The sequence below is a fragment of the Rhodotorula toruloides genome (assembly GCF_000320785.1).
Source record: "Rhodotorula toruloides NP11 unplaced genomic scaffold Scaffold10, whole genome shotgun sequence".
In the NCBI taxonomy this organism is placed as follows: Eukaryota; Fungi; Basidiomycota; class Microbotryomycetes; order Sporidiobolales; family Sporidiobolaceae; genus Rhodotorula; species Rhodotorula toruloides.
In genome coordinates, this window is record NW_015622970.1 from 76,840 (window position 1) to 104,149 (window position 27,310).

The 27,310-nt window shown below is 61.2% G+C and overlaps 14 protein-coding genes across 14 annotated transcripts; 9 read left to right on the plus strand and 5 right to left on the minus strand.

The window, feature by feature from the left end:
• Positions 1 to 181: 181 nt before the first annotated feature.
• RHTO_00653 (transcriptional activator protein DAL81) lies at positions 182 to 2,620 on the plus strand (the record flags this gene model as incomplete). Its single annotated transcript, XM_016414337.1, has 7 exons — positions 182 to 677; positions 733 to 1,115; positions 1,171 to 1,196; positions 1,249 to 1,342; positions 1,398 to 1,692; positions 1,752 to 1,937; positions 1,989 to 2,620. The coding sequence occupies 7 exons, from the start codon at positions 182 to 184 to the stop codon at positions 2,618 to 2,620; spliced, it is 2,112 nt and encodes a 703-aa protein (XP_016273493.1).
• A 511-nt stretch (positions 2,621 to 3,131) lies between these two features.
• RHTO_00654 (nucleobase:cation symporter-1, NCS1 family) lies at positions 3,132 to 5,465 on the plus strand (the record flags this gene model as incomplete). Its single annotated transcript, XM_016414338.1, has 12 exons — positions 3,132 to 3,300; positions 3,357 to 3,414; positions 3,470 to 3,585; positions 3,654 to 3,749; positions 3,811 to 3,843; positions 3,906 to 3,955; positions 4,013 to 4,141; positions 4,206 to 4,398; positions 4,462 to 4,600; positions 4,665 to 4,914; positions 4,984 to 5,217; positions 5,280 to 5,465. The coding sequence occupies 12 exons, from the start codon at positions 3,132 to 3,134 to the stop codon at positions 5,463 to 5,465; spliced, it is 1,653 nt and encodes a 550-aa protein (XP_016273494.1).
• A 351-nt stretch (positions 5,466 to 5,816) lies between these two features.
• On the plus strand, positions 5,817 to 7,733 carry RHTO_00655 (acid phosphatase, phytase; the record flags this gene model as incomplete). Its single annotated transcript, XM_016414339.1, has 9 exons — positions 5,817 to 6,086; positions 6,148 to 6,278; positions 6,337 to 6,488; positions 6,540 to 6,625; positions 6,686 to 6,931; positions 6,989 to 7,053; positions 7,115 to 7,442; positions 7,500 to 7,625; positions 7,698 to 7,733. The coding sequence occupies 9 exons, from the start codon at positions 5,817 to 5,819 to the stop codon at positions 7,731 to 7,733; spliced, it is 1,440 nt and encodes a 479-aa protein (XP_016273495.1).
• A 456-nt stretch (positions 7,734 to 8,189) lies between these two features.
• Positions 8,190 to 11,168, plus strand: RHTO_00656 (SAM domain protein; the record flags this gene model as incomplete). The annotated part of the gene is made up of 5 exons (XM_016414340.1): positions 8,190 to 8,589; positions 8,689 to 8,694; positions 8,763 to 9,035; positions 9,093 to 10,941; positions 11,000 to 11,168. 5 exons carry the CDS (start codon positions 8,190 to 8,192, stop codon positions 11,166 to 11,168), a joined length of 2,697 nt encoding a protein of 898 aa, XP_016273496.1.
• A 403-nt stretch (positions 11,169 to 11,571) lies between these two features.
• Positions 11,572 to 13,953, minus strand: RHTO_00657 (flap endonuclease-1; the record flags this gene model as incomplete). Its single annotated transcript, XM_016414341.1, has 3 exons — positions 11,572 to 12,331; positions 12,390 to 12,691; positions 12,754 to 13,953. The coding sequence occupies 3 exons, from the start codon at positions 13,951 to 13,953 to the stop codon at positions 11,572 to 11,574; spliced, it is 2,262 nt and encodes a 753-aa protein (XP_016273497.1).
• A 676-nt stretch (positions 13,954 to 14,629) lies between these two features.
• RHTO_00658 (protoporphyrinogen oxidase) lies at positions 14,630 to 16,561 on the plus strand (the record flags this gene model as incomplete). Its single annotated transcript, XM_016414342.1, has 3 exons — positions 14,630 to 15,061; positions 15,119 to 15,787; positions 15,842 to 16,561. 3 exons carry the CDS (start codon positions 14,630 to 14,632, stop codon positions 16,559 to 16,561), a joined length of 1,821 nt encoding a protein of 606 aa, XP_016273498.1.
• Positions 16,562 to 16,725: 164 nt separating this feature from the next.
• RHTO_00659 (protein tyrosine phosphatase) lies at positions 16,726 to 17,397 on the minus strand (the record flags this gene model as incomplete). Its single annotated transcript, XM_016414343.1, has 3 exons — positions 16,726 to 16,936; positions 17,043 to 17,125; positions 17,218 to 17,397. 3 exons carry the CDS (start codon positions 17,395 to 17,397, stop codon positions 16,726 to 16,728), a joined length of 474 nt encoding a protein of 157 aa, XP_016273499.1.
• A 293-nt stretch (positions 17,398 to 17,690) lies between these two features.
• On the minus strand, positions 17,691 to 18,572 carry RHTO_00660 (ubiquitin family protein; the record flags this gene model as incomplete). Its single annotated transcript, XM_016414344.1, has 2 exons — positions 17,691 to 18,365; positions 18,423 to 18,572. 2 exons carry the CDS (start codon positions 18,570 to 18,572, stop codon positions 17,691 to 17,693), a joined length of 825 nt encoding a protein of 274 aa, XP_016273500.1.
• Positions 18,573 to 18,810: 238 nt separating this feature from the next.
• On the plus strand, positions 18,811 to 20,193 carry RHTO_00661 (zinc alcohol dehydrogenase; the record flags this gene model as incomplete). Its single annotated transcript, XM_016414345.1, has 6 exons — positions 18,811 to 19,296; positions 19,357 to 19,395; positions 19,456 to 19,671; positions 19,731 to 19,926; positions 20,010 to 20,088; positions 20,151 to 20,193. The coding sequence occupies 6 exons, from the start codon at positions 18,811 to 18,813 to the stop codon at positions 20,191 to 20,193; spliced, it is 1,059 nt and encodes a 352-aa protein (XP_016273501.1).
• Positions 20,194 to 20,384: 191 nt separating this feature from the next.
• Positions 20,385 to 20,931, minus strand: RHTO_00662 (zinc finger protein 706; the record flags this gene model as incomplete). The annotated part of the gene is made up of 5 exons (XM_016414346.1): positions 20,385 to 20,442; positions 20,510 to 20,520; positions 20,588 to 20,638; positions 20,709 to 20,778; positions 20,900 to 20,931. The coding sequence occupies 5 exons, from the start codon at positions 20,929 to 20,931 to the stop codon at positions 20,385 to 20,387; spliced, it is 222 nt and encodes a 73-aa protein (XP_016273502.1).
• Positions 20,932 to 21,195: 264 nt separating this feature from the next.
• On the plus strand, positions 21,196 to 22,295 carry RHTO_00663 (acetoacetate decarboxylase beta barrel domain containing protein; the record flags this gene model as incomplete). Its single annotated transcript, XM_016414347.1, has 4 exons — positions 21,196 to 21,239; positions 21,327 to 21,508; positions 21,566 to 21,722; positions 21,779 to 22,295. 4 exons carry the CDS (start codon positions 21,196 to 21,198, stop codon positions 22,293 to 22,295), a joined length of 900 nt encoding a protein of 299 aa, XP_016273503.1.
• Positions 22,296 to 22,969: 674 nt separating this feature from the next.
• Positions 22,970 to 25,074, plus strand: RHTO_00664 (GTP binding protein; the record flags this gene model as incomplete). The annotated part of the gene is made up of 13 exons (XM_016414348.1): positions 22,970 to 23,020; positions 23,237 to 23,257; positions 23,314 to 23,456; positions 23,552 to 23,631; positions 23,691 to 23,703; positions 23,771 to 24,174; positions 24,246 to 24,266; positions 24,372 to 24,395; positions 24,460 to 24,547; positions 24,602 to 24,729; positions 24,787 to 24,833; positions 24,920 to 24,990; positions 25,050 to 25,074. The coding sequence occupies 13 exons, from the start codon at positions 22,970 to 22,972 to the stop codon at positions 25,072 to 25,074; spliced, it is 1,116 nt and encodes a 371-aa protein (XP_016273504.1).
• A 440-nt stretch (positions 25,075 to 25,514) lies between these two features.
• On the plus strand, positions 25,515 to 26,394 carry RHTO_00665 (CMP/dCMP deaminase, zinc-binding domain containing protein; the record flags this gene model as incomplete). Its single annotated transcript, XM_016414349.1, has 4 exons — positions 25,515 to 25,712; positions 25,798 to 25,903; positions 25,966 to 26,077; positions 26,160 to 26,394. The coding sequence occupies 4 exons, from the start codon at positions 25,515 to 25,517 to the stop codon at positions 26,392 to 26,394; spliced, it is 651 nt and encodes a 216-aa protein (XP_016273505.1).
• Positions 26,395 to 26,603: 209 nt separating this feature from the next.
• RHTO_00666 (DNA-directed RNA polymerases I, II, and III subunit RPABC5) lies at positions 26,604 to 27,121 on the minus strand (the record flags this gene model as incomplete). Its single annotated transcript, XM_016414350.1, has 5 exons — positions 26,604 to 26,638; positions 26,728 to 26,733; positions 26,805 to 26,893; positions 26,957 to 27,025; positions 27,096 to 27,121. The coding sequence occupies 5 exons, from the start codon at positions 27,119 to 27,121 to the stop codon at positions 26,604 to 26,606; spliced, it is 225 nt and encodes a 74-aa protein (XP_016273506.1).
• Between the last annotated feature and the right edge of the window lie 189 nt (positions 27,122 to 27,310).

Genomic DNA, 27,310 nt, shown 5'->3' on the forward strand with positions numbered 1-27,310 from the left:
GGCTTTGACAGGCTTTCCAGGTTCTGTGGGAGGTACTGGAGCTGCGGGTGGTATCGGCGACCCGGCAGGACCGACTGGGACGAGGCCGTTTCGAGTGCGTTGACCTTTCCTCCTCGATCCGCCCTACCGAGTGCTCGCTGACAAGTCTCGCGAGCAGAGTAAGAAGGTTCGCCCATGCGACATGTGTCGGAAGCGGAAGAACCGATGTGCGGTGCCCGTCGAGGGAGAGCCGTGCGTCGAGTGCAAGGCGACGGGACGCAGCTGCACCTATCTACTACCGCCACCAGCAAGGCCGAAGAAAGACGCGACGTCGCAGTCACCTACGTCCGCCCTAACCGACCTCCCGCTACCCCCGCTCACTTCGACCTCTTTGACGCAACCCTCGAACAGTCTCCCTGCCCTCGCTCCAACAGCTCGACCCGCGCCTTCCGCTCTCAAGCGCCCCCGAGTAGCGTTCTCGGCTGGCGAGCCCGCTCAGAAGCGAGCTGCAGTACTTCCCGCCGCGTCTTGGACACCCGCCTCTCTCGACCGAGATCTGCCGGAAGGCGTCGAGCCTTGCGCAGTCACCGCTACCCTTACCGACGACCTGCTCAATCACCAGACAGTCGGCACGTCTCGACAGATCTCGAGCGACCACAGCCGCGCGCAGTTCATCCTCTTTCACGCAACACCTTCTCGTGAGTCGCACGTATGGGCTTCTTCTCTTTCTCGCTGACCGCATCTCTCCCTCAGATCGACCGCTTCTCGACGACTTCGAAGCGACGACTCTCCGTCGCGTCCGCTCATTCATCGCTTCCACCGCACCGCACCTTTCCGAGGAGACGCTCATCGACCACTATCTTTCCTTCATCCACCCTACTCTGCCTGTTCTCCCGCTCTCGCCGATCCATCCCCCAGACTCCCTTCCTCCAAGCCTCCGTGCTTCGATCTTGGTCGAAACACTCGGTTACTTCCCCTCGCTCCGCGGTAACGGCGACTACGCCTGGCGTCTCTTGAAGGAGGAGAAGCTGGGCGAGAGGATGCTCGACCGGCCGAAGCTGAGTAGCTTGGCAACCGCTATACTCGAGCTGTCGACGTCGATGGACCCGAGAGGCGACTATGCGTTGCTTGCGAAGGTGCGCGCTCTTCGAAATATCAGCTTCGACTGTGCTGACCTTTGTCGGACGCCAGACAATAGCACACGCTCAGCTTCTTGGGTGCGTGATCCCCTAGCGGTTCTGACCGACTCTGCTGACCTCGCTTCTCCAGCTTGCACATCGACTGCCGGTCTTGGGCGATCCCGGACTGGGAGAAGTCGCTTCGGCAGCGGCTGTGGTGGTGCTTGCGCATCCATGATGCATGGGTGAGCTCGTCGTCGGGATCCAATCGTCTCGACTGCTGAAGACCAAGATTCGCAGGCTTCCTTTCTGAACTCGCGACCATCGCACATTCAGGCCGGAAACGCGAATGTTCCGTTGCCGACTTTCGCCGCCCATACGACAGCGAGCGATGTCGACAGCACAGAGATCTCGTTCGTCTTCGCATGCCGACTCGCCCTCGTCGTCGGGCAGCTCCAGGCGGAGGTTTCGACGCTGGACAACTACGGCTCGTCCTCTCGCGCCGATGCTTGCGACGCGCTCGAGAAGGACCTGAACGCGCTGAAGGAGAGCATCAGGGGGTACGTCTCGGCGCACGCTCGCTCGCCTGGAATGGGTTCGTCCGCTTCTCTCCTCAGCCTTTCTCGCTTGAGCTTGACTCCCTCCTCTCCGCAGACTGCCTGCTCTTCTGCCTCTTCGCCCTCCGTTGCATGATTCGACGCATCAACATCGAGGTTCGGATCGGCCTTGGCAGCGCATTCGCACCCGACGGCAACACGCTCGAGATCTTCGCCGAATTCGTCACTTTTTGCTCGATGCTACGGGAGTCGTCCTTTGGCGCGGAGCAGTCATGGCTTCCTTGTGCGTCTCTCGCCCTTAAGCGCTGCATCGCGCTGACATTCCGCCTCACAGACACCTCGCACATCCTCTCTTCCGTCTTGTCCTCCCTTGTCCGCCTCTCTCTCGCAAGCCTCTCGAGCAGACACTCGCCATCAGCATCAGTCACATCGCACGCCTCCTCTTTCGATCGCCCAGCTACGCCAACATCCTCGCCGGTCCTCCTCCTCGGCCGTCTCTGCTCGGTCTTGCACGCCGCGCGCGACAGCTACGGCTGGACCCGCGCCGATGCCGCGCTGAGTCGCGCAGCAAGCGTCGCAGAACGCCTCACATCTGCGATGCATGCGGATGCGGCGAGCGACGACTACAGCGAGGTTATTGCAGCTCTGCAGAGCACGAACCTAGCGGAGGACGCGGGTATGGACGCGAATGGCGCTGGAGCGGACGACGCACTCGTGCTGGATGCGCTGGCAAGTCTCGCAGGTGCGGCAGAGGAAGGCGGGTACGGCGAGATGCCTGCCGCCGTGGACGGGTTGGGACGGTTGGCCTCGTCCGCCGGCGGCGTCTCGATGGGAGACTCGCTGGGGCTGTTTGGCTCGAACGCCTTGGAGTTACCAGACCTCGAGGAATGGCTCAACGTACTGGATCAGCCACAAGAATGGGGACAGGATGTGGGCTTCGATGCGTCGGTTGGATCTGGGTGGTGAAGCGCCGGGCGCAGCACCGATAGACATCCCTGCCTACGTTAGATGTCATAGACGATTGGCTCTATCTCTGCGGAGGGAGTCCAGACGAGGGTATCCGCCGGTCTTGCGTCTTTGCGCTTTCCCTTCCCCCGCTCGCCAGAACCGCCGTCGCTAGGCACGCCGACTAGATTCAACTGCTTTTCCGTGCGCCAAGGTGCTTCCCTGACCCGCGCGCACCGCTCGCATGCTCTGCGAGGCGGCGGCGAACGAGTTGATCAGTCCTTCGTCGACGAGGAGGGGCTCGGCGGGGACGCTTCTCTTGAATGCCTGATCGAGTGTAGATAAGGACTAAGCGCTCAGGAGCAGCGCTGGTTGGCCGTGGGCCTTTGTTCGCCGACGGCGCCCTCCTCCCGATTGGCCGGGTGGATCAGCTTCGCACGGCTATCGCTTCTATCGCCGCTCCTTTCTCGTTCTCCTGCTTCTTTCTCACGCTTTACGACCGCCAGTGTTACCCTCGTCTCCCCAGGCGACGATGTCCTCCGTCAAAACCCTTATCAACCGCGCCAAGATCCCTCGCGAGACCCATCTCATCGCCGTCGGCGAGGATGGCTCTGTGCGAGAGGCGAAAGAGGGCGACACAGACCTCGTCGAGGTCAGCGCCCCGAAGGATATGCTTCCCGTCGCGATTGACTCGCCCCTTCGTACATCCTCCCTTCTCACTCTTCCTCCGCCAGACCCTGACTCGCCTCCTTCGCAGGGACATGGGGCGCTTTCTCGCTTGGTGGCTACTGGGTTGCAGAAGCGTTCGGTATCTCGTACGTTGCTCTCCGAGATGAGGAAGGCGCGGGGACTGATTTCCTACGCTTGCAGTCAATATCAGGTCGCCTCGTCCGCCGTTTCGGCTGGACTCTCGCCTGGTGCTACAATCGGAGCTGTACTGCTCGGCCACTTCATCGTCTCTTGCGCCTGCGCTGTGACGGGCTACGGTGCGCTCTTCTTCCCTTCCTCCTCCTCCTCTGCCCTCTCGCTCATCCTCTTCCCCTGATCTCCACAGTCGGCTGCGCGTACGGCATTAACTTCCCATCGTGGGCACGTACGGCTTTCGGCATCCGCGGAACGTACCTCGCCGTCATCTGCCGAGCCATCGCAGGTGAGCCTCTTCGCTTCCCTCTCTTCGCCGGCGGTCCGCGCTGACTCTCTCCTCTCGATAGCGATTGTCTGGTTTGGGACACAATCATATGCGAGTCAGAAAGCGCTTCCCTCCAGCCCGAGCTTGTCGCTGACTCTGTCCTCCCCCTTCAGCAAGGAGGCCAATGTGTCCAGGTCATGCTGCAGGCTATCTGGCCTTCCGTCAAGGTACAGTGGCTCCTCAATGCTGTACAGTAGACCTCGAGCTCACTGTCTCGCCTGCAGCACTTCCCGAACCACCTCCCCGAGTCGGCGCATGTCACCTCGTCGATGCTCCTCTGCTTCTTCATCTTCTACCTGATCCAGCTCCCGCTGCTGTGGATCCACATTTCGAAGCTCAAGTACCTCTTCGCTGTCAAGGCGTGTCCGCCGCTGTCCTCCTCGTCTGGCTGACTTTCGCTAACGACCTCGCCTTCAGATCGTCATTATGCCCTTCTTCGGCTTCGCCCTCTTCGGCTGGGCTGTCGGACGCGCACACGGCTTCGGACCCGTCTTCTCCAAGCCGACGCACATCCTCGATGGACGCCCGACGGCAGTCGTCTTCCTCTCGGCCTTTACGAGCGCAATCGCCCCAAAGGCGACGCTCGCGCTCAACATCTGCGACTTTACTCGTGCGTTACGCTCCCGACAAGCTCCCTACTGGTGTGCTGACTGACATATCGCGCACCCCGCAGGCTACGCTAAGAATCGCAAGGTCGTCGTCTGGACAAACATCCTCTCGCTCACCGTCCTCGTCACGCTCTGCGCCATCCTCGGCGTCGTCGTCACGTCGGCTACTCAGGTCATCTACGGCGTCTCGACCTGGTCGCCGCTGTACGTCCTATTCCCTTCTTTCGTCCCGCTCGACGGAGCTGACCTTCGCACGTCTCATTCGCAGGCAAGTCTCATCGCTCATGGGGTCGCGCGCCGCGCAATTCTTCTCCGCCCTTCCCTGGGCCATCTCGGTCCTCGCGACCAACATCTCGGCCAACTCGACCGCGGTCGGAAACGACCTCATGGTTCTCTTCCCTCGCTGGATCAATATCCGGCGCGGACAGTATATCACTGCTGTTCTCGGACTCGTTACTTGCCCTTGGATCATTCAGTCGACGGCAAAGACTTTCACTGCCTTCCTCGGCGGATATACGGTGCGTCTCTTGCGACTTCCGCTCTCCAACGACGATCCAGAGCGAAGACTGACCCGACGCCACTCACAGGTCTTCCTCGCACCCCTCGGCGGCGTCCTCATGTCCGAATTCCTCCTCGTCCGCAAGCGTCGCATCTCGCTCCCCGACCTCTTCACGACCCAGTCCTCCGTCTACTGGTACTCGCACGGCTGGAACTTCCGCGGCGTTGTCGCTTTCGTCCTCGGTATCGTGCCGTGCCTGCCAGGATTCATCAGAAACGTCAACAGCAAGCTTGACATCCCCGTGCAAGCGACTTACGTCTACGTGAGTTCTCTCTCTCTTCCAGCGCTTCCACCGTCGCTGATCGACGCTCTCACGCACCGCAGGTCTGCGTCTACCCGATCGGCGTCTTCGTTGGCGGCGGGATCTACTACCTCCTCTCGACCATCGTCCCTCCCGCTCCTCTTCCAACCTCGTACTCGGCGAAACAGTATGCGGGATCGTACGTCAGCGAGGAGGACAAAGAGAAGGAGGCGGGCATTGCGGCACAGAGTGCGATTGTCGCGGTTTGAGAGGGTCTCGTTCGTCGTTTGTTCTGTGCTTCCTCGGTTCTTCCTCATTTCATAGACTCAGTATCGGTTCCGTGTTGTCTCCTCGGGTGTAACGCTGCGCTCGCATTCCCATTGAATCACGCTTGACTCGCACAACCTCCAGCTTCGCAGCTCCTCCCTCTCCTCCTCCTCCCCGAACCTCTCCTTCGCTTGCGAGAGCGTGTGACCTGCTTCGCGTTCAGCTCATCGCCGTTCAACGACTCCACAGCGCGCAGCGCGTCGCCCGCGCAGTCGATCGCGCTCTCCTTCTCTCCTCGCACGTTCTGCTTGCGTCGATGGCTGCCTAGGGTTGGCGTCTTGTTGAGCGACGCGATGGACATCTCTACGCTACTTGACTACGACCTTGCCTTCACGGACGCCCTCCACGCCTCGTTCTCGCTCCTCATTCTCATCGCTCTTTCCCTCACCTCGGTCGCATTCTCCCTGAGGGGCCTCGCAGGCCCGGCTGGCGTGCCCGCAATCGACCAGAGAGCTTCGGGGCTACGTCTACCCGCCTACATCGCTCGCAACCTTGGTCCCTACTCGCCCTATTATCGCTCGGGGAGATACCAGCTTGTACCTCCTGGCTGCGTGATTGATCAGGTGCGTCCACGCCTGCTTCGCGGCCAGCAGTGCCAAGCTGACGAGCTGCAATCCGATGCAGGTCAACGTTCTGCAGCGACACGGCGCGCGCTTCCCAACCACCAATGCAGGGAAAAGAATTGCTGCTTCCGTCGCCAAGCTGCAAGATGCGACGTCACTCTCCTCAAGCTTGACCTTTCTGCGCTCGTACAGGTTCTTCTCGGCGCGTTCTCCCGCCGAGGGAAGCTAAACTAACGAGGTCATCGCGCAGATATCGGCTCGGAGCGGACGACCTCATCGCCCTCGGCGCACAAGAGTCGTACGGCGCGGGTAGAGAGGCGTACGAACGCTACAGCACCCTGGCGAGCGAGGCAACCATTCCCGTCTTCGTGCGAAGCGATAGTTCGCCGCGAGTAATCGCCTGTGAGTCGTTGCAGTCTCCGGGCAACTCTTTGGCTGACCACTTTGCCGCAGCTGCGACAAACTGGTTATCTGGCTTTTATTCTCAGTTCGGCGGACAAGGTGCACCGACACCGCTCGTAATCAGCAACGCTGCTGGCGTAAACAGCCCCAACTTCGCGTGCTTCCCTGATTCCTAGTTGACGCTGTCCCGTCTACAGAGCCACAACACCCTCGATGACAAGGCCTGCCCGCTCGCTCCCGACCTCTCCTCCCACCAAACCACCTGGCTCGCAACTTTCGCCGCAAACGCAGTCGCTCGACTGAACGCCCAAGCGCCGGGGGCAAACCTTGAGACGAACGATGTGCTTAATCTGATGCAGCTGTGCGGGTTCGAGACGGTGTATTCGGGGAAGATGTCACCGTTCTGCGGGTTGTTCATGAAGGAGGAGTTCGAGGCGTTCGAGGTGAATGCTCTTCGCTCTTCGTTATTGACGCTGGTCTGATCGCCTCGAGCCTCGCAGTACTACTACGACCTCGACAAGTACTACGGGAACGGCTACGGGAACCCGCTTGGAGCGGTCCAAGGGTGAGGCCGCCTCTCGTCTCGAGCCCTTTTTTCGCAGAACGCCGACCGTACGCCCTCGCAGCGTTGGATACGTCAACGAGCTCCTCTCCCGACTTACCGGCAACCTCCGCTACTCCCTCTCCGACCGCACGCAAACGAACCAAACCCTGAACCGCAACTCGTCGACGTTCCCTCTCTCAGGCGTCGGCGTCTACGCCGACTTTTCGCACAATAACCAGATTGTGTCGATACTTGCTGCGATGGGGCTGCAGAATGGAACGAGGCTGGGGGAGAGTGAGCCGCCGAAGAACAAGAGGAGATGGTTTACGTCGCGGGTTGTGCCGTTTGCGGGAAGGCTCGTCACGGAGCGACTGAAGTGCGCCTCCGGCACATTCGTTCGCTTGTTTATCGTGCGTCTCTCTCGCTACGCCCGCTGTTGTCGCGCAAGCTGACCCTCGCCGCTTCAGGACGACCAACTCCAGATCCCGACCTTCTGCCCCGGTCACGACCCCTTGACCGGCCTCTGCCCTCTCTCTTCATTCGTATCGTCTCAGGCGTACGCGAGGAACAATGGGGACGGCGACTGGGAGAAGGTGAGTGGGGAACAAGGGCGCGACCTTCTCACGGCCGGAAGTCGTGCGCTGACTTCCTTGCGGGCTCCGTAGTGTTCCGCACGACCTTCAGCTGCTCATGGAACATAGGACCCGGTGCAAGAAGAGTCCGATCGGATGTTTGAGGCTGGGAGTCGCTTTGCGGCGAGAAAAGGACTGTTGTCGAGCCGCTCGACGCCCGCCTGGCTGCGCTCGCTTTCGGACCCTCGTCAAGCTGTTGAGGTGGCCCTGCGGAAGCGACAGCACCTCGCAGACAAGCGCCTGCGTCGCGAGCGAGAAGGAATACAACGCGTTTGTATTGGAATGAATACAACTTGGCGGCAATTGGATTCGCACGCGTCCTCGCGCCTCGCTCGCTCTCGCAACGAGCTGGCCTCTCTCGCTGGACGTGGACGAGCGGCACACGGCCCACTCTAGACGCACCTTTGACTCTGCTGCAGCGCACGCAAGTCGCCACTCGTCCCGCGGCGAAACATCTCGACCTCACCAACCTCGCACACACCGCTTCATCACTCTCCTTCTCTCCCTCTTGCCAGCAACGCAGACATGGCCAGTGCGAGTGCGACACAGCGCTCAGGCTCGCCAGCCGACCAGCAACCGCCCCACTCGGCGGGAGGAGCAGCACCGCGCCCGTTCACCCTCTCGTCGAACCTCGCAGCATCCGGTCCCGGCAGGAACAGCTCGGTCGCGGCAGAGTCGGGGTCGAGCAGCATGCCCAAGTACCGCGCGAGCATCGGCGTGCCCGGTGCGGGCGGAGCGGGTCAGGTTGGACAGGGTCATGGAGGAGGGTCCGCTTCCGCGAACTGGCGCGCCGTCAGCCCCGGGAGGGCCAGCACGGGCGGCGTCGGGCTTGGCGCAGCGGCAGGAGGAAGGTTGAGGCCGGCGAGCGAGCTTCTCGGCGTCAGCCAAGCGGGTCAGGCGCTCAACAGCTTCCAGTCGTCAGACAGTGAGTTTGCGCTCGCTCTCCGCGCCAGATCCTCTCGGTCGCTTTGCTGTCCAGCGCAGAACAGTCGCGCTGACCAACCGGACTTGTTCAAACCCGCAGCCGAGGGTGAGTGCCAGAACGCGAAGCGATTCTCGACCTGCGAAGGCGACTGACCTCTCTGTTGCGTTTCGCAGCTATCGACCGCTGGTTCGAAGACCTCCAGCAGTACGAGGCGACGCTGGAAGAGATGGCCGCCGCTTCGCTCGACGCCAACTTCAAGGAAGAGCTGTCCGCGATCGAGCAGTGGTTCCGCGTCCTCAGCGAAGCCGAACGCACCGCCGCCCTCTACTCGCTCCTCCAGAACGCGACGCCCCTCCAGACTCGCTTCTTCATCACCGTCCTTCAGCAAATGGCGAGGCAGGACCCGGTTCAGGCGGCGCTTCTCAGCCCGGCCAACCCGAGCCAGCGTGCGTTGCCTCTCTTTAACTTCGTTCGCCTCGCTCGACTCACGCTCCGCCTCGCAGTCACGTTCGAGTCGCAGATCGAGTCGAAGCTCGCCTCGCTCGGTCTTTCCAAGTCGCCCGCCTCTCCCGCAATGCGCCAATTCGCTCGCCAGTCGCTCTCGGCTAGCAACGGCGGTCCCATGCCCACTTCCCCTGCACCCGACTCGCTTCTCTCGCCCGACTCTTCGGCCGCCGCATCGACGCTGGCGAGCCAGCGTGCGAAGCTCAAGGCGAGCGCGCGCACGAGCGCTCCTGCCAACCTGCTCCTCAGTGCTGGCAACACCCTCGGCGAAGGCCCCAAGAGCCCGCTGTGGAGTAAGGAGGAGGTCTTGCGCGAGCGCAGCCCGAGTCCTCGCCCTCACAGTACCGGTTCCGACTCGGCCGCCCAGCAGCAGCAGCAGCCCTCGTCGTCCGCCTCGCTTTCGTCGTCGACTATCCCCGCGACCGCCCAGTTCCTCCGCTCCCCCGCGCTCGACGCCTCGTTCGACCAGCTCTCGCCCGCGATCGGGGGAAGCTGGGCCTCGATGGTCAACACTCCCTTGGTCCCGATGTTCGGCAAGGGCGAGACGATGGAGCCCGGGAACTTTGGCACGCCCAGTCTTGGCGCGTCTTGGAACGGCGCGAGCCCGAACCCGAATGGCGGGATCGTGCTTGACGATGTCAAGAAGTATCGTCGCTCGGCGCGCATGTCGGGGTTGAGTGGCGGAGCGCTGGCGGGGATGTACGAGGAGCCCAGCGGTGCGAATGGCGGAGGAGCAGGGACTGCGTCGCTCGGATCGAGCACGGCGGCGGACCGCGCCAACTCGGCTGCGACGGCGCAGAAGCGTATCCAGGACCAGCTCCAGGCCGTCCAGCACCTCAAGAACATGCAGCAGTCGGCCGTCAACCTCGGACTCGGCGCTTTGTCGAACCCGGCTTCGCCCAACGTTGCTGCTGGATCGGCGTCGACTGGTCCGTCGAGCGGAGTTGGCGGGTCGAGGTTGACCAGCACCGGCGCGCTTAGCTCGCCTGGCTTGCAGCAGACCGCTATGGCGGCGCAGCAGAACTGGCGCAACGCCAACGCCGCTCACCTCCCGCCTCCGTCGCCGAACAACAACGCGCACTACGGCAACAACGCCAACCACCTCCACGCTCAGCACGACGCTTACGGCGTCTCGGCCGGTCTTAATGGTCTCGGCGTCGGTACCGGCGGACTCTCGCCCAACCTCGGACTTGGCGTTGGTAACGGCGCTCCTCCGTCGCCCAACACGGCCGCGTCGGTCCAAGCGCAGGCTCAGGCTCAGCTCGCGTCGCTCATCGCCCTCCAGCAGCAGATGATGCAGCAGCAGGCGCAGCTTCAAAACCTCGCCAACCTGCAGGGCTTGAACGGACTCGGCATGGGTCTCGGAAACCCCGGACTCGGCGTCGGCGCCATCGGGGGCTTCGGCTCGCAACTCAGCCCGCGTCTCGGTGGTGGAGGAGTCGGCGGACCTGGTACGAGCCCAAGCGGATTCGGCGGCTTCGGCTTTGGCGGCGCTCCGAACGGCATGATGCACTCGCCTCGCCGCTCGCCTCGCCCGCACGGCAACGACCGCTCGCCCAACTTTGGCTCGTCCTTCGGCAGCCACGCGTCTCGCCCTGGCGGCAACGGCGCGAAGAACTCGGCTTCCGGCGGGAACCCCCAGCAGACGCCTGGGAGCGGCGCGAACCCGGACGAGCCGCTCGACATGAACTTGCTCGGCGACACGCCCGCGTGGCTCAGGAGTCTCAGGCTGCACAAGTACACGCCCAACTTTGAGGGCGTCGGGTGGAAGGAGATGGTCCTCCTTGGCGACAAGGACCTCGAGGACAAGGGCGTGTCGGCTCTCGGCGCGAGGAGGAAGCTCCTGAAGTGCGTTGGGTCTTGTCGCTTCCTTGTCGTTCTCCAAGGCTGACGTCGGCGTTCGCAGGGTCTTCGAGACCGTCCGCGGCAAGACGGGCATGGCTCTTCCGGGCGACGGCGCCGAAGCCAGCTCGCCGATCGACTCGGTCAAGGACGACGCGCCCGCCTCGCCGATCGACAGCAACCACGGCAACAGCGACGCCAACAACGGAAAGGAGGAGGAGGCGTCCGCTTGAACAAGATTCGATGAATCACCAAACTCTAACGACACCTCGCAAACTTCACGCTTCCCTCTCACGCTCGTTCGCCACTCAACATTATCAGCAATTCGCTTCGACGTCTGTCTTGACGGACGGATGCATACCCGCCTACCTACTGCGACTTTCGTAGCTAGCCTTCGGCCTCTTTCCCGCACCCTCCGCTTCGTCCTTTCTTCTCGCATTCCTTCGTGCAGTGCTTCGTCCGGGGTTCTCGGATCTGTACCTTCCTTCTGTTCGGGTCGCAATGGTAGACACTCGCTTCGAACAATCTTCGAGGGCTGAACGACAAGTTGCGAGTTGCGAGGAAACGACAAGTGCAGAGAGCTTGGAAACGGGAGACGGTACAAGCGAACAGTCTACATGCGAAGGAATTGCTCGTCTACGCGCGCAAAGTCCCTCCCCGCCTCCTGCCCCGCCCACGACGAGCAATTGCCTCGTAGTCGGCAGGCTGCTCGACAGCGACCTGACCGATCTCAGCGTACAGCGCTCCTAGCTCGGCGTCCAACGCTGGGTCCATCTCCCGCGGAACCGAAGGCTCGTCGGGTACCTCCGCCGACTGCTCAAGCTCCGCCACGACCGCTTCCTCCCCGACATACGCCTCGCTCGGCACCGTCGGCTCGTCGAGCGCCTCCGCCGTCTGTTCAGCGTCCATCTCGAACGCCACTTCATCAGGGAAGCCGTCGTAGCTCTGCATCTCGGCTTCGCCGAAATCGTCGTCTGCGTAGGCTGGCTGGTCCATCTGAGAGACGGCGTACCGCTCGAGGGCATCCATCGACTCGAACGTCTCGCCAGGCGTGATGCCGAAGCGCACGAGGATGTCGTCGAGGTCGGCTGCGGGTGTGGGGTCGAGGTTGCCGTACCAGGCTGGCACCTCGCTCGAGGCGTCGCCCATGAGGCTGGATCCTTTGTCGGACAGCGATACGCGAGTTCGAGGCGTCGCAAGCGGCTCGGTTGGCGGCATTGAAGGGAGACTGAGGTAGATCTCGCGTGCGATGCGGACCGTCTCGAGGTAGGCTTCGAAGTCGCCTTCGACCGGCTTGAACTCGCGACCCTTGTGCTCCTTCTTCGCGAGCACGTCGACGATGGCTTCGATGCTGCCGTACCGCCGCATCAGGGTGACTGCCGTGACGGGGCCGAGGCTGGGGGAGGGACGAGTTAGCTTGGAACGCTTTCGAGCAGAGGGTCCCGCGAACTCACCGCGGTATTCGCACGGTGAAGTCGGTGCCGAGGAGGATCGCCAAGTCGACAAGCTGCTCCTTCGTCAAGTCGAGCTGCTTCCGCAGTTCAACCGGGTCGAGCACGTACATCGGGTTCTTCGGGTTCTCGGTCGTCGTGGCGTATCGCAGGAGCGGAGCGCCAAAGACCACAACGTCGGTGTCCTCGCTGGCGACGCAGTCGACGATGCCGGCCTGGTACAGAGCCGAGCAGACGCCTTCCGCTTCGAACGGGTTGTTCGGACCCGGCTGGAGCCAAGGAACGCCCATGGCCTGGATGATTTCCTGCGGACAGGGGCAGGTCAGCTTCATGTGACCAGGGTAGCGAGAAGAAAACGGGGACGCACGCGCGACTTGTGGAGAGCGGCAGCGGGGACAGGAAAGCTGTTGTGCTTGTAGTCGACTGCGATGCTCGTGCTCCGGTGCACGAGTCTACCGAGCCCGCTCTCGATGCCCCCGGCTGAGTCGAGATCAGGCCAGCTCGCCTCGAAAGGCTCCTCTGTCGAGATGTCCTCATCGACCGCGGCAGGCTTCTCGACAACCACAGGCTTCCTCCCATCCGTCTCCGACAGAATGCCGAAAAGCGCATTCTGATCGAGCGCGACCGACTTCTGTCGCCGAGAGTAGACGGCGGCGCCTGCATCGGCGACTTGCGCCTCGTGAAGCTGGGCGAGCGCTTTGACGGGTCCTTCCTCGAGATGGTCGAAGAGGGAGACGACAGGTGGTTGTTCAGCGATAGGCGGCACAGGAGGAGGCGGAGGTATGGGTAGAGGTGGAGCAGGAGTCGGTGGTGGAGAGGTGACCGCAGCGGGCGACGGTGGAATTTCGGTTTTGGGAGGAGGAGCGTCTTCTGCCAGTATAGGCGTCGCTTGTGCGGGAGGAGCAGGTGCTGTTGGCGGCGGAGGCACAGGATCTGTCGACTGACCGGGAGTTGTTCCCGCTTCCGGAGCGATGCGCCCTTCAAATACGAGCTCGAGTCGTCGGAGCTCAGACGCGAGCTTGTCTGCCGCTATCCGCGTCTCCAAGTCGGGTGGTGCGGCTGCAGCAGCCGCAGCGCGTGCTTCCTCCTCGATCCTCATTCGCCGCTCCCTCTCAATCCGCTCCATCGCCTCCTTCAGCTGCTCCAACACGACTGGCCGCTCATCCGCTCCCACCTTGTCCCAAACTTCCTTCATCTCCTTCAGCCTGTCGCTCCGATCCACCTCAGCCTTTGCTCGCGCCTTGATGAGGCTGTAGACTTTCCGACGACGCTGTACCTCCCTCGCCTTCGCCTCGAGCCTCGTCGAGCCGTCGAAGACGACGATGGGCGAGACGCCGTACATCCGTAGAGTCTGGATGAAGCGGTACCATAATCGAGCGTGGTGATCGCCGTTGATCACGTCCTCGCCAATCTCGTCTGTGCGAAGCCGGCCGAAATGGAACCGGTTCGTGAGCACGCTTGCGTCGATGGCGATTTTCCTGCCGGCGAAGGTCGTCCAGTTAGGTACAATAGTGATGCTGGACGGAGCGAGCTTCTTCGCGAGACTGCCGAGGTCCTTGACGCCCATCTTGCTCTGCAGTCGTTTGGCGGGAGGAGGATTCCGGAACGAGGAGCAGCTTTGAAGGTCTAGGCGAATTCGTGATGGCGGTGGACGTGCAGTTCAAGTCGACGATTTGAGGAGCATCCAGTTCGTGACGGGGTGCGTGGGTCGTGCAAGGTCCTCCAGGCGAGGAGGAGAAGAAGGGAAGCTGCGAAACGCCAATCGTCAGGTGAACGGATGTTGACATGTTGGGACTTACGACAGCACATCGAGAACTCACTGTAGCAACACTGGCCTCAACCACCGCTCTGATCCGGAGAATGCGACGCGTCGAGCGATGAGGAGGAGGGGGGAGGTGTGGCTGACGGGCGGACTGGCGAGACCTGTCGGTAGCACAAGTACAGTCTATTGGACGCTCCCAACCCCGTCAAGCAAGACTCCAGCAAGAACAGCGGGTGTGGCGGACGCCAACTCGCTCGGATGAATGTGGGACGCTCCTCAGACTCCAGCCTCCGCTCCTGATCGGCCATACTGGCTAGCTGGTTACGCCAGAGCATTTTTATAGCGTCTCTCAAGCTCCTAGCCGACCCACAGCCCGCCCGCATTCCCCTGCCTTCCTCCCCATCCTCATCACTTCTGGCAGCGACGACAACCCGGTGCTCGCCAGCAACTTCGTCGAGCAAGGTGCTCGCTAACCTTAGCGATGCAAAGCTACAGCGGTAACGCGTTGGCGCGGCAATCAGTGCCCATCAAGCCTATACGACGACGAACACCTCGCCTCAATCTCATCCGATCCCTCCCATCCCCTCGCTTCTTCGTCACCAGCCCTTCTTCCTCGCAGCGACACGACCATCCGTATCATACACTAGCAATACTTGGCGGAGGCCTGTCAGGCTTGTCGACAGCGCACTACTTCCTCCGCACGCTCTCGCCCTCTTTGCGGGACCAGACGCGGATAGTCGTCCTTGAAAAGGAGGAACGAGTCGGAGGCTGGTGTCGAGCAGTGAGGATCCAGAATGGTCGACGGTTAGGCGAGAATGAGAAGCCGGAAGGGACGGAGGACCTCTTGGTCTTCGAGACGGGCCCGAGGAGCGTTAGGCCGGTTGGACTGCTGGGTTGGCTGACGATCGAAATGGTGCGCCTAGCTCATGTCAATATTGTGAACGCTGGAACCTGACGAAGCCTGCGACAGGCCCACGAGCTCGGCCTCACGCCCTCGATAGTCACCGTCCCGAAATCCGCCCCTTCAGCTCGCAACCGCTTCATCTACACCGGCCACCGCAGCTCGACCTCAATCTCTCCCATCCTCAAAGCAGCCCTACCTACGATCCCCTCCGCCCTCCTCGAACCTTTCCGACCCCGTTCTCCCCTGCACGACGACCCATCCGGTCTCGCCGACGAATCAGTCGACTCGTTCATCGCTCGGCGGTTCGGGCGACGATTAGCAGACGAGCTTGCAAGTGCGGGTATTCATGGGATCTACGCAGGCGATACGAGGAGGCTCAGCGTTCGGGCAGTCTTGCCCGCTCTGTGGGAACTTGAGAAGGAATGGGGTAGCGTGGTCATTGGCGCGCTGTTCGGCAGCTTTGCGCGGCGAAGAGGGTGGAAGAAGAATAGTCCATGGCGAATGCGGCAGCAGGCGGAGACGGAGGAGATGGAGCGCGTGAAGGAGCGGATCAGGGCGAAGGGAGGAGAGGCCTTGGTCGAGGACATGGAGAAGGCGAGCGTGTGGGGTGTCAAGGGCGGCTTGCAGGTTGTGACGGAGACGCTGAGGGAGAAGCTTGAGGCCGAGGGCGTCGAATTCTGGATGGGCGAGAAGGGCAAGGTCGAGCACGTCGAGAAGGTGGACGGCGGGTGGCAGGTGAGCCCGAGCGAGTGCTTCCACGTAAGAGGAGTCCTGACAGCTCCTCCACAGATTCGCACATCTAGCGGTGCTCTCGACGCCTCGCAACTCGTCACGACCATCCCGCAACTACTCCCTTCATCCCTCGCGCCTCCCGCTCTTCCCGCCACGACCGTCAGTGTCGTCAACCTCGCCTTCGAGAAGCCCGCACCAGGCTCACCTCCACTTCACCCAGCCGGCTTCGGCTACCTCATCCCTCGAACTGTCCCGTCCTCCTTGAACCCTCACCGCGCGCTCGGCGTCATCTTTGACAGCGATGTCATGCCCGACGTCGACTCCTCTTCCTCACTTGGCCTCACGAAGCTCTCGCTCCTCCTCGGCGGCTCGTACTGGCTCGACCGCCATCCTCCACCACAACCTTCGCACGACGACCTTGTCAATGCAGCACTCGAGACGCTCCGCCTACACTTTCCCGACCGTCCCATCCCTAAGCCCGTACACGCCTTCACCCACACACACGTCAACTGCATCCCCCAAGTCCCGCCAGGGTTCATGCCCTCTTTCCGGGCGTTCGGAGACAGGCTTAGGGAAGCAGGTAACGTTGCGGTTGTGGGTGGAGGGTTCGCGGCTGTGGGTGTGAACGGGTGTGTCAAGGCTGCGTGGGAGGTGGGGAGCGCGATGGCGCAGGCTGTGAATGCGCAGGCGGGAGGAAAGGAGGGGGAGGGGGAGGAGAAGGTGCGCGAGGCGGTTGCGAGGACGGTCAAGACTGGGACGGAAATGTGGGAGTTGTAGACGCAGCTGGAAGAGCAACGATAGAACCGACAGACGCCGTTGCTCGCGACTTGCAGTCGTCAACAGCTCGAGAGGTCGCAACGAAGGCAGAAGTGCCGGTTGAACGGCGAGCGTCCGGGCGCGAGTCGTGTCACATATAGCCTGATCATTCGAGCACACGTGCTCTACACCTTCCTCCCATTCTCGCCCAGCTTGACCGTCACGCTCTCGTCCTCCCCATACGCCTTGACCCACGCCTTTATGCCGCCCGTCAACACGACCGCCTGACTCTGCTCGTTCGGGATGTTCGCCTCGTCGAGCGCGTCCTGGTACCAGCCTGCGCAGCGAGGTCCACGGCCGGAGGAGGATTGGCAATGGAAGATCACGGAGCGGTAGCTGTGCGAGCAGAGTCAGGTCATTTTCACTGCTTTCCTCTTCGTCGAGCCTGCAGTTCTCGAATTGCCTTCGAGAGCCTTGAGCGACCCTTAAGAGAGGAACGCACCGGGAGAGAATGGGAAGAAGCGACGGCAAAGTCGGGTAGAACGAATGAGCAGGCAGGTTGATAGCGCCCTTGATGAAGGCGTCCTGTGTGCTCGTTACTCTCAGTCAACAATGCGCTTCGAGCGGCTCATACGGCGCACGAATGACGACTAGCGTGAGGGAACGTCGCAACGCACCTCAAAGTCCGTTCTCCGCACGTCGACCACCAAGAAGTCACGCTTCGACAGCTCCGGTTGCTGCTCAACCTTGCTCCGCAACTTCTGCGCCGAGATGGTTGCGAGAGACGAGTCGGAGAGCGACCTGGACGGGGTCGGGAATGCGGCGTGCCAGGGCGTCTCTTCGGGTTGCTGGGCCATTGTAGCAGTGTAGGAAAGTGTCCTGAGGGCTGTGTAGGGTTGCTGAGCCAGGCGATGAGCTGCGAGGTGCGAGAGTGAGCGGGAAGGAGAGCAACTCCGCACGAGGTGAAAAGTCGGGGTATAACAAATCGCAAGGACGCAGTTCCGCCGTGTAGCACACTCTATACAGCTAGCAGAGTGCTCTACTGCTAGGGAGGACGAGCGGAGTGACGAGAATTGTCGCGCAAAGTCTCTCTCTCGGGGTAAAAGTCAAGCAACTGCATGCGAAAGCGTCGCTACAAAGTCGCTGTCGCCTAGACACCGCCCATCGCCGAGTACCCGACCTGCTCGCGGATGAGTGCCTTGTCGTTCGGGCTGATCCAATCCCTCGCGCCCGCAAACATCCCCTCCCACACTCTCTGCGCCTCGTCCTTCTTGTCGAACCTCGCCTCGCACACGTTCCGCACGTCTTTCCAGAGAGAGGGGGAGGAGACGGTCGAGAGGAATGCGTCGGAGTCGCCGGCGAGTTGGGGGTTGTCGGATGAGGTAGAGGTCGTGAGAGGCAGATGGTCAAGGTCGCGAGAGAGGGAGACTTGTGGGGGGTTGGAAGAGGAAGAAGAAGGTTCGGAGAGAGTAAGGGCGGGAACATCGGATGGGTCGGAAGAGGTTGATGCGGCGGGCGGTGTTGTGGTCTTGGTAACCATCAGGTTGACAACCGTCCCATCCTGGACCGCGAACTCCTTCAGCAGCTTCGTGTCGCCCATCGCCTTGCCCTTCAGGATCCACCGTTGGGCCTGAGGAACCGGAGCATCCGCCTCTTTCGCCGACAGTTCCGCCTTCAAGTCGCCAATTGTCGCCGTTGGTCGTGCCGCAAGAGTGAACGTGAGGGGCGGTTTCAGCGACTTGATAGTCAGGTTAAGCGTCTCGATAACGGGCGCGTCATCGTCGTCGCTTCCGTGTGTCGTGGTGGGCGGTTCACAAACGGGGACCTGCCAAACGGCCGCCGTCAGCGCGCTTCTTCGGATGGATCGGGCTTGGCTACGCACATTGACCAGCGTGGCACGCTTGTGTCGCTCCTCGACAGGCGGAACGTAGTTGTTCGGGTACCGCAGCTTCTGCGACGCGAGGAGGTCGACGGTCGCGCGCAGGCTCTGGATCTCGGCAGAGAGCTCGTGGTCGTTCAGCAGCTGCTCCATCGCGGGCTTCAGCGGGTCTCTGAGCGAGTCTAGCGGTGATGAGCGCGAGGGAAGTTGTCCAACGATGACGATGGGCTGGTCCGACTTGAACAACTCGCTCGACTCTTCGCTGCGACTCTTCCGAGCTTGCTGAGTCTTTAAAGTAGTATTACGGAGGTACTTGTATCCGCCTGAAGTCCCAGCGCCTCCTCCTAAGGCCCTCTCCCAACTCTCGAATCCTCATCACCACCAACAAAAGATGGCCGAAACGATGCGTGCATGGGTCTTCCGCTCGTCAGGACACCCGTCCAAGGTCCTCAAGCTCGAGCAAGACTGGCCGAAGCCCACCCCGTCCGGCACTCGCATCCTCGTTCGTGTCAAAGCCGCCGCCTTGAACCCGGTCGGATACAAGGCGATGGTCCTCCCTGGCCTGCGGTGGATGCAGAAGAAGCCTGCTGTACCTGAGCACGACCTTGCCGGTATCATCGAGGGAGGCGACCTAAGCGGAACCGACTTGAAGGTCGGCGACGAGGTTATCGGGTTCGTTCCGGCCGACTCGACGATGAAGAGCGGACAGGGTGTTCTTGCCGAGTACACGCTCGTCGAGAAGAACCTCTTGACGAAGAAGCCCGACAACGTCAAGTTTACCGAGGCCGCGACCTTCCCTCTAACGACGTTCACCTCCTACTGGGCCTTGAAGCGCGTCGCGGGTCTTGCGAAGAGTTCAGGCCAGCGTGTCTTCATCGTGCGTGGGCCGTCCTGCGTTGAGAGATAGGCGATGTTGACGAAAGTCTGCTCCCCTCAGAACGGCGGATCCGGCGGCGTCGGCGTTTACGCCGTTCAGGTGCGACCGACTTCTATGCCCTGATCACCCGCCTATGATTGACGTGCCCCTGCCGTATAGCTCGCCAAAGCCTACGGCGCCTACGTCGTCACGACTTGCTCCCCTCCCTCTCGTAAGCTCGTCGAGAGCCTCTCGCCCGACGACATCCTCGACTACAAGGAGTCGGACCTCGTCGAGCAGCTTGCAACCAAGTATGGCGACAAGCCGTTCGACATTGTCTTCGACACGGTCGGGCACAATTCGGACCTGTACTACAAGTCGCCAAAGTTCCTCAAGGTGCGTTCGCTCGCTTCGGCCCGCCTCGCTCATGTTGCTGACAGTCGCACGACGAGCAGAAGGACGGCCACTTTGTCGACATCGCCGGCCCGCACTTCGAGAGCACATTCACCTCGATCCTCGGCGCCGGCATCGACCTGATCAACCGCAACCTCCGCCCCGCTTTCCTCGGCGGCGTGCCGCGCAAGTACAAGTTTGGCATGATGAAGCCTGCCGAGGGCGAGTTGGACGAGATGGCGCAGTTCATTCGTGAGGGTGCGCTCCCGTTCCTCCTTCTCCTCGCTTTTATGGCGAAGCTGCTGGATCAACCGAGCTGACTGACTCTTTCCCTGTGTCAGGCAAGCTCAAAGCTATTGTCGACGAGGTCTTCCCCTTCGAAAAAGCTCTGGCTGCGTACGACAGGCAGATGTCGAACCGGTGTGTTTGCTCTCGTTGACTTCGCTTGCCACGCCGCAGCTAATTCGCTTTGTTCCCCGCAGCGCCAAGGGCAAGGTCGTCGTCTCCTTCACCGGCGACGCTTAGAAGCGCATCTCCGCCGTTTCCGGTCTCCTCCCAACCTGTATCCGGTTTTATCGTCCGTCCTCTCCTCTGTAGCCTACACACCAACAGCTTATCGAATCGAGAAATGCATAATCGTACACTAGCTCACAACACCGCCGCACAGTCTATCCCGCATGTCTACCGTTTCCTCCTTTGCGAGTCGAGCGAGCGCTTCATGCAGGCGGCGCGAGCGACTCTTCGGTGGGGAGGGGAAGTTTCGGGTGCTTGGACCTGTTCGTCGACGAAAAGGTCAGCCGTGCGTTCACAATGCAGCGAGGCAGGCGAGGAGAGCACGAACTCGAAGTGCTCCTGCGAAAGGACGACAAAGGGAAGGTCAGCTCGCCTTCGACGAGGGGCGCAGGGACGACGAGCGCACCTTGAAGTTCTTGTAGTCAGACAGAGGGAGCTTGCAAGAAGGGCAGACGATCTGCGAGGCGTCAAGGAGGTACCGAAGGTGAGCAACCGGCAGGACGTCTCCCAACAAGCGTCCATCGCACCTTGAACGCCGCCGCCCTCGCCTTCAAGTTCGACTTGCCACCTGCGTTCTTCTTCGCCTGCGCCTTCTGCCTACGGTCGAGAGAAGGGGATTCGATCGAGGAGGAGAAGAAGAGCGAGAGGGCGCGGCGTGGAACGACTGTGAGTCAGCTGGACCCGTTCGGCTATCTTCCAAACAGCACAATGAACGCACTGAGCCTCAATCTTCTGCAATCCGCGCGCCATGAGGTGGTCTGGTGGAGACGAACCTTCGACTCGCTCGCTCGCCGTTCTGCACCTCACTGCTCTTCTCGGACTGCTTCAATGACGAGCTAGATAGCACGGTACAACGCACTATAAGCGCCTCTCGACTCTCCCGCCTCGCCGCACGGACCCGCTACCCCTCGACCACTCCTTTCGCTTCCTCATCTCTTTCCTTCGCTCACCGCTCGCGACGCCTCTGCGACAGCTGTACGAGGCGCTTGAACCATTGCGAATTGCTGTAGGAGGATGTCTGCGACCGCGACAGATGCTGCCTTGCCCGTGTGCCCCGCGTACGTCGCTCAACTCGCTGCTCGACCTCCCTCGTCTCCTTCGTGAGGTGGACAAGGACGGGACTCACCTTCCAGGCGCTACTACAGACCCTGGGACCTGACGGGCGAAGGCTGGATCTTCCCCATCTCCACGCCATTCTCGAAGACGCCCATTCCCCTCCCCGACGGATCCTACGCACCTCTTGAGACGGGCACGAGCGCAGACCAGGGCAAGCGTTTTCATGGCGGCGTTGGGATGGTCATGATCGTGCGGTACACGTCGGACGAAGGTGCGGAAGCTCACCCTTTGCCATCCGCAACCTCCGGCTGACCCGACGTTCTGGCAGCTGGACCCTACGACGAGCTTATGTACATCCCTGGGCTCTTCAGTCGAGCTGGCGCAGAGAACGGCGAGGAGCCGAAATATCACTTGGCCATCTCGCGTATCTACGTGAGCACCGACGCGAGCGTTGCAAACGGCCGCAGGAACTGGGGCATTCCGAAGTGCGTCAAACGAGCTGGCAAACAACGTCCGAGCATGCTGACGCTGGGCCACGCAGACACCGCGCCGAATTCTCCTTCACGCCCTCGACGACGTCGCGCGGCTCGACCCTTCTCACCGTCTCGCACCCTTCGTCTCCCTCGCAACCCTTCTTCCGCTGCCTCCTCCGCGACTCGCGTGCGACACCCTTCGCTCTCCCCGTCTCGACAACGTGGCTCGACTGGCGCATCTCGCAGAGTCTGATGTCGGGCTACGAAGCTGCGCTCGTCCAGCCTCCCGTTCCCGCCGCCTCGTCCACCTCCTCCGCAACGCTTGAAGTCCTCAAAGAGTCCGGTCAAAACGTGCACGCTCTTGTTGCCAGTGACAAGACCTACGTTGTCGAGCCCGCCGCCTCTGGCTGGTCCAAGTTGACGACGATGGAGCCGGCGCCTGAGGACGGCGCGGACGAAGACTGGTCCGGCTTTGGCGACGGCAAGGGCTTCCCCAAGTTCAAGCTGTGGTCGAACAAGCTGAACGTGCACATGACGAGCTTCAGGATGTCGTTCCCGGTGCCGGAGGTCGTTGACGGCCTTTGAGTGGGTGGACTGGGCGGGCGTTCGACGACGTAACTAGGCTCTTTGACGATGCATCAGTTTCTCGAGCAGATTGCTGGGAATGTGAGAGTGAACGAGCTATTACCTTGAATAGTCGCGGCAATACAAAGCTGAATACAAACTTGCCTCCTCGGCCGCTGGCGAGGGTCGGCCGGGCTCACTTGCTCTTTCGCACTCACATCAGCTGCTAGCGCCTCGCTCAAAGCTCACATCGCTTTTCAGCTACTTTTCTGAGCCTACGAGCCAACCGGCAGCCCGCCAGCCACTCTCAGCCGCGCCACAGTTCGACTTGTCGAATCTCATCATCTCCAAGGTGCGTCCGGTTTCCTCGCGGTTACACGGTCTGGAGACGGGTGGAAGTAGTTCGGGCATGATGAGAGCATGTACAAGCAGGATTGGCGAATATGGGCGGAGCTCGGCGGGAGTTGTTGGTTGGCGGGTGTCGGAGGACGCGATGGAATGCGAGGATGGCGTACGCTCAAGCAGGCCTGACGGCGCAAACTCTCCAAGCTCACAAATGACACGTTAATGTTGTCTTCTGACGACAGAGTCGAAAACCCCGCCCGCGCCGCGACTTTTGAGCGCCTCACCTCCTCCCCGATCCTCCAGACCTCTTCCCTCGCCTTCTACTCTCCCCCAGCGACACACAGGCAACCATGGGCAAAGAAACCGCGGTCGAGCAGATAAAAAAAATCGAAGAAGAGCTCGTCGCTGTCCTTCAAGCGTTCGTAGCGCTACAGAACGTTGCTAACTCGATTTCGTCCGCAGGATGGTGAGACGTCGCTCTCTTGCTCTGATGTTCGCCCTCTGCCTCGCTACCTCGCCATTGGAGGCTGTGCTGCCGGTGGAATTGTCCCGCCTACGGAGGAAGGGTCGAATTGCTCATTGGAACCTCCTCGCTGACCGTCGACTTCTCCCAATAGGCGCATACGCAGAAGAATAAGGCGTGTTAGTTTGTCGCCTACTGAGCGCTCATAAGGCTAACCAGCCGTTTATGCAGGCGACGTCGTACCATTTGGGACAGCTCAAGGCGAAGCTTGCGAAGCTCAAGCGTGAACTTCTGACGCCGACATCTAGCGGCGGAGGAGGACCTGGCATCGGTTTCGACGTTGCACGGAGTGGTGTTGCGAGTGTCGGATTCATGTGAGTCGCGGTCGTCCTTTTTGGGCGTGCGGAACGAGCGACAAGGGCAGACTTTTCTTGCTCAGACTTGCTGACTCGCACCTCGCGTCTCACAGCGGCTTCCCCTCCGTCGGAAAGTCGAGTTTGATGAGCGGGTTGACCGGAACGGAATCGGTTGCGGCGGCGTACGAGTTCAGTGCGTTCGAGCTTTCTCGTCTTTCTTTTTCGCTCCGACTGACCAGCTTTCGCTTGCAGCAACCTTGACGACGTGAGCAGCGCACACATGCGTGCTGATTCATCTTGTGTCGACGAGCTGACCTAGGTGCGACCCGCAGCGTCCCCGGCACCCTCACCGTCCACGGCGCGCCGATCCAGATCCTCGACTTGCCCGGAATCATCGAAGGCGCCAAGGACGGCAAGGGACGCGGTCGACAAGTCATCGCCGTCGCGCGGACCTGCAACCTGATCTTCATCGTCCTCGACGTCCTCAAGCCGCTCGCCGACAAAGCCGTCATCGAAGCCGAGTTGGAAGGCTTCGGGATTCGCTTGAACAAGACGCCGCCGAACATCACAATCAAGAAGAAAGAGAAGGGTGGGATTGCGATTACCAACACGGTCCCGCTGACGAAGATCACGGCGGACGAGATCAAGGCTGTCCTGAGCGAGTACCGCATGGCCAATGCCGACGTCCACATCCGATGCGACCCGACTGTTGACGAATTCGTTGATGTCGTCGAGGGTGAGTCGCCCATTACTTACAGTCGGGCTTCGAGCCCTTGCTGACGAGTGCACGCTTCCTCCGCGCGACAGGCAACCGAGTCTACATTCCTGGTGCGTCTGCTGGCCTCTATCGTTACTTCCTCGTCGTCAGCACCGCATGCTCCGCAGATATCGCGATACATGGAGTCGCTCGGCTGACACGATCTCCGTTCGCAGCGATCATGGTCCTCAACAAGATCGGTGCGCTTCGCCCGCCTCGAGCTTGACTCTCGTGCGCGTTGCTGACGCCTCTTGCGCTCCGCAGACGCAATCAGCATCGAAGAGCTCGACCTGCTGTACCGCATTCCCAACTCGGTCCCTATCTCTGTCAAGGAGTGGCTCAACATTGACGAGTGAGTCACTCCGCCTCCTTCTCTCGCCTCAACGGCTGACGTCCGATCCATCAGGCTCCTCGAGACGATGTGGGAAAAGCTCAGCCTCGTGCGGGTGTACACGAAGCCGCGCGGAGCCAAGGCGCCTGATTACACCGCGCCGGTCGTGCTGAAGAAGGACAAATGCACGGTCGAGGACTTCTGTGCGTTCGCACGTCTTTTTGTGCGACTCGGGAACGAACTGACGCCTGGCTTCGCAGGTAACGCCATCCACAAGGACATCTCGAAGCAGCTCAAGCACGCGATGGTGGGTTTGCCGGCAGATGTCGAGGATCGATTGCTCTGTTGTCGAATTGATGCCACGATAGATAGCTGATGTCGGATACTTCGCAGGTCTGGGGCACGTCGGTCAAGCACTCGCGCGGACAGAAGGTCGGACTTTCGCACGTCCTTGCAGACGAGGAGTGCGTTCCCGCTTTCTACCTCTTTCCGTCGCGCTTTCGCTGACTTCTCCGGTTCACAGCGTCGTCACGCTCGTCAAGAACTAGACGTCGTCTACTTGTGAAGCTGTTGAGCGGGCGGAGCGAACGGATCTCGGTGTACATACGGTCGCCTCGCTCGCCTTTCTCGTCTCTTCTTTTCTGCCTAGCATACTGCATCGCGTCGTTGCGCTCTGCTTGGGTATTTGGAGAGCCCTCAGCGTGCTGTCCTGCTGGCGTTGTCGTCGACCGTTCCCTTCTTCCGCTGCTCGTCCGCTCCTCGCTTGCTCTGCCCCCCACTCCGTCGCGCTCGCTTCGACCTCGCCAGTCTTGGCTGCTGCTGTACGCCTTACTCTCGACGCTGCCGACGCTCCGCCGCGACTCCTCTCGCCCGCCATCTCCGCCCGCCCGCTTATCTCGGCCGCCCCACCTTTCGACGACGCTTCTCTCCCTCGTATCGCCTTCGCACGACTAGCTGCACACTCGCACAGGCCCTACCAGTCCTTAAGATGGCACCTACCGCCCCCGCCCACTCTCCCGCGAAGCTTCTCCGTCTCTTCCTCACGACAACGCTCGACAAGATCGTACCGCTCACACAGAAGGGAGTCGAGTCCGGGAGCAAGGTCTTTGGCGCGGCAGTGTTTGAGAAGGAGTCGTTGGAAGTCGTGACGGTTGGAACGAACCACGAGACGGAGTCGCCGTTGTTGGTGCGTCTCGCTCGAGCTGTGCCTCGCCTGCTTCACCTCACGAGTCGGTAGGAGGCATGCGTTGACGCCTCTGAGTGACGCACAGCATGGCGAGATCCAGACGATCCAGCAGTTCTACGCCATCGACCGCTCGACCCGACCCGACGCAAAGAACTGCATCTTCTTCTCAACCCACGAGCCTTGCTCTCTCTGTCCGTGCCCCCGCTCCGTCCACACCATGACCTGTCTCTGACTTACGAGGCGGGCGGCGCAGGTCTGTCCGGCATCACTTGGGGAGGATTTGATACGTTCTACTACCTCTTCACTTATGAGGACACCCGCGACGCGTTCTCGATCCCGTACGACATCGACATCCTCAAAGAAGTGTACGTTGCGGAGCCAGGGAACTGTCCAACTCAGACGTAGGAACGGAGAGCTGATCTACTTGATGACGCCGCCGTTACACAGCTTCCAAGTCCCCTGCGGCGCCTGTTCCTCCCCTCCTTCCTCCTCTCAACCCCTCTACAACCGCACAAACAAGTTCTTCACCTCCTCTCCCCTCTCAACACTCCTGTCGCAGATCCCAGCGGGCGCAGAAAAGGACGAGTTGGTCGCGTTGTGGGAGAAAGTGAGGGGCGAGTATGGGAGGATTAGTGGGGTTTATCAGGAGGGGAAGGGGGAGAAGGGGATTCCGTTGGCGTAGAAGATACAGCGGAGGGAGGGGTGCGGAAAAAGCTAGATTGTCGGAAAAGCCTCTGTCCGAGCAAGGGAGAGTCGCGACGAGCTCGACAAGGCGGCAGCGAGTCTCGCGAGCAGAGAGGTAGGTAGAAGACGCCCTGATCGTACAGTTGCACACGCCCGCTACTCCGTGCAAGCTCCGCTCGTGCGAATCCGCCGTCCAGCTCAACTCGCTCATCGCGCGCCCTCGCCTTGCCGACGCTCCATGGCTGCAAGTCGCGAAAAGGAGAGAAGATCAGCACGCTGTCAGCGCGGGAAACGCCCACTTGGGCGGCTGAACGAAAGATGTGGGACTTACGGTTGTCTGCATAGGTAGAGAGTGAGTAAGTGTCAGCGACGAGTTCGCAAGCCGAGCAACACGAGGAACGGACGCACAGTGCAGCAACTTCTCGATCAAGTCGACGTGGGTCAGGATCATCCTCCTGCAGCAGTACCGCTTCAAGCCCAAGCCGTCGAGCGCCTCACTGCATTCGCACAAGTCCGGGTCAGTCAGGCAGTGCGGTCCGAGTAGGCGCGCCCCGACGTACCCTTCAGAGTGCCCTGCTTCCAGCAGTTGCAAGAAGCCGGTCCAGCGGTCTCCGACGACTTTGCCGCAACTGGTGAGGAGTGGCAAGGAGAAGTCAGCAATGCCACGAACCGGCATGCAAGGTCCGGGGACAGGCTCACCTGAAGCACCGAACGGGGACAATCATGTTGTACGAGCCGGATCAAGCTGGAGGGATAGTGTGAGAGGAGGAGGAAACCGAACGAAAGAGAGGCGATGAAGACGGACGTGCAAAAGGTTGTGGAGCTGCGGACAGAGCACGCCATTAGTCCCCTCATGTCAATCGAATTCGCGAACCGCCCACCAGCCCGCCCACAGCACGCGAGCTGGCTGAACG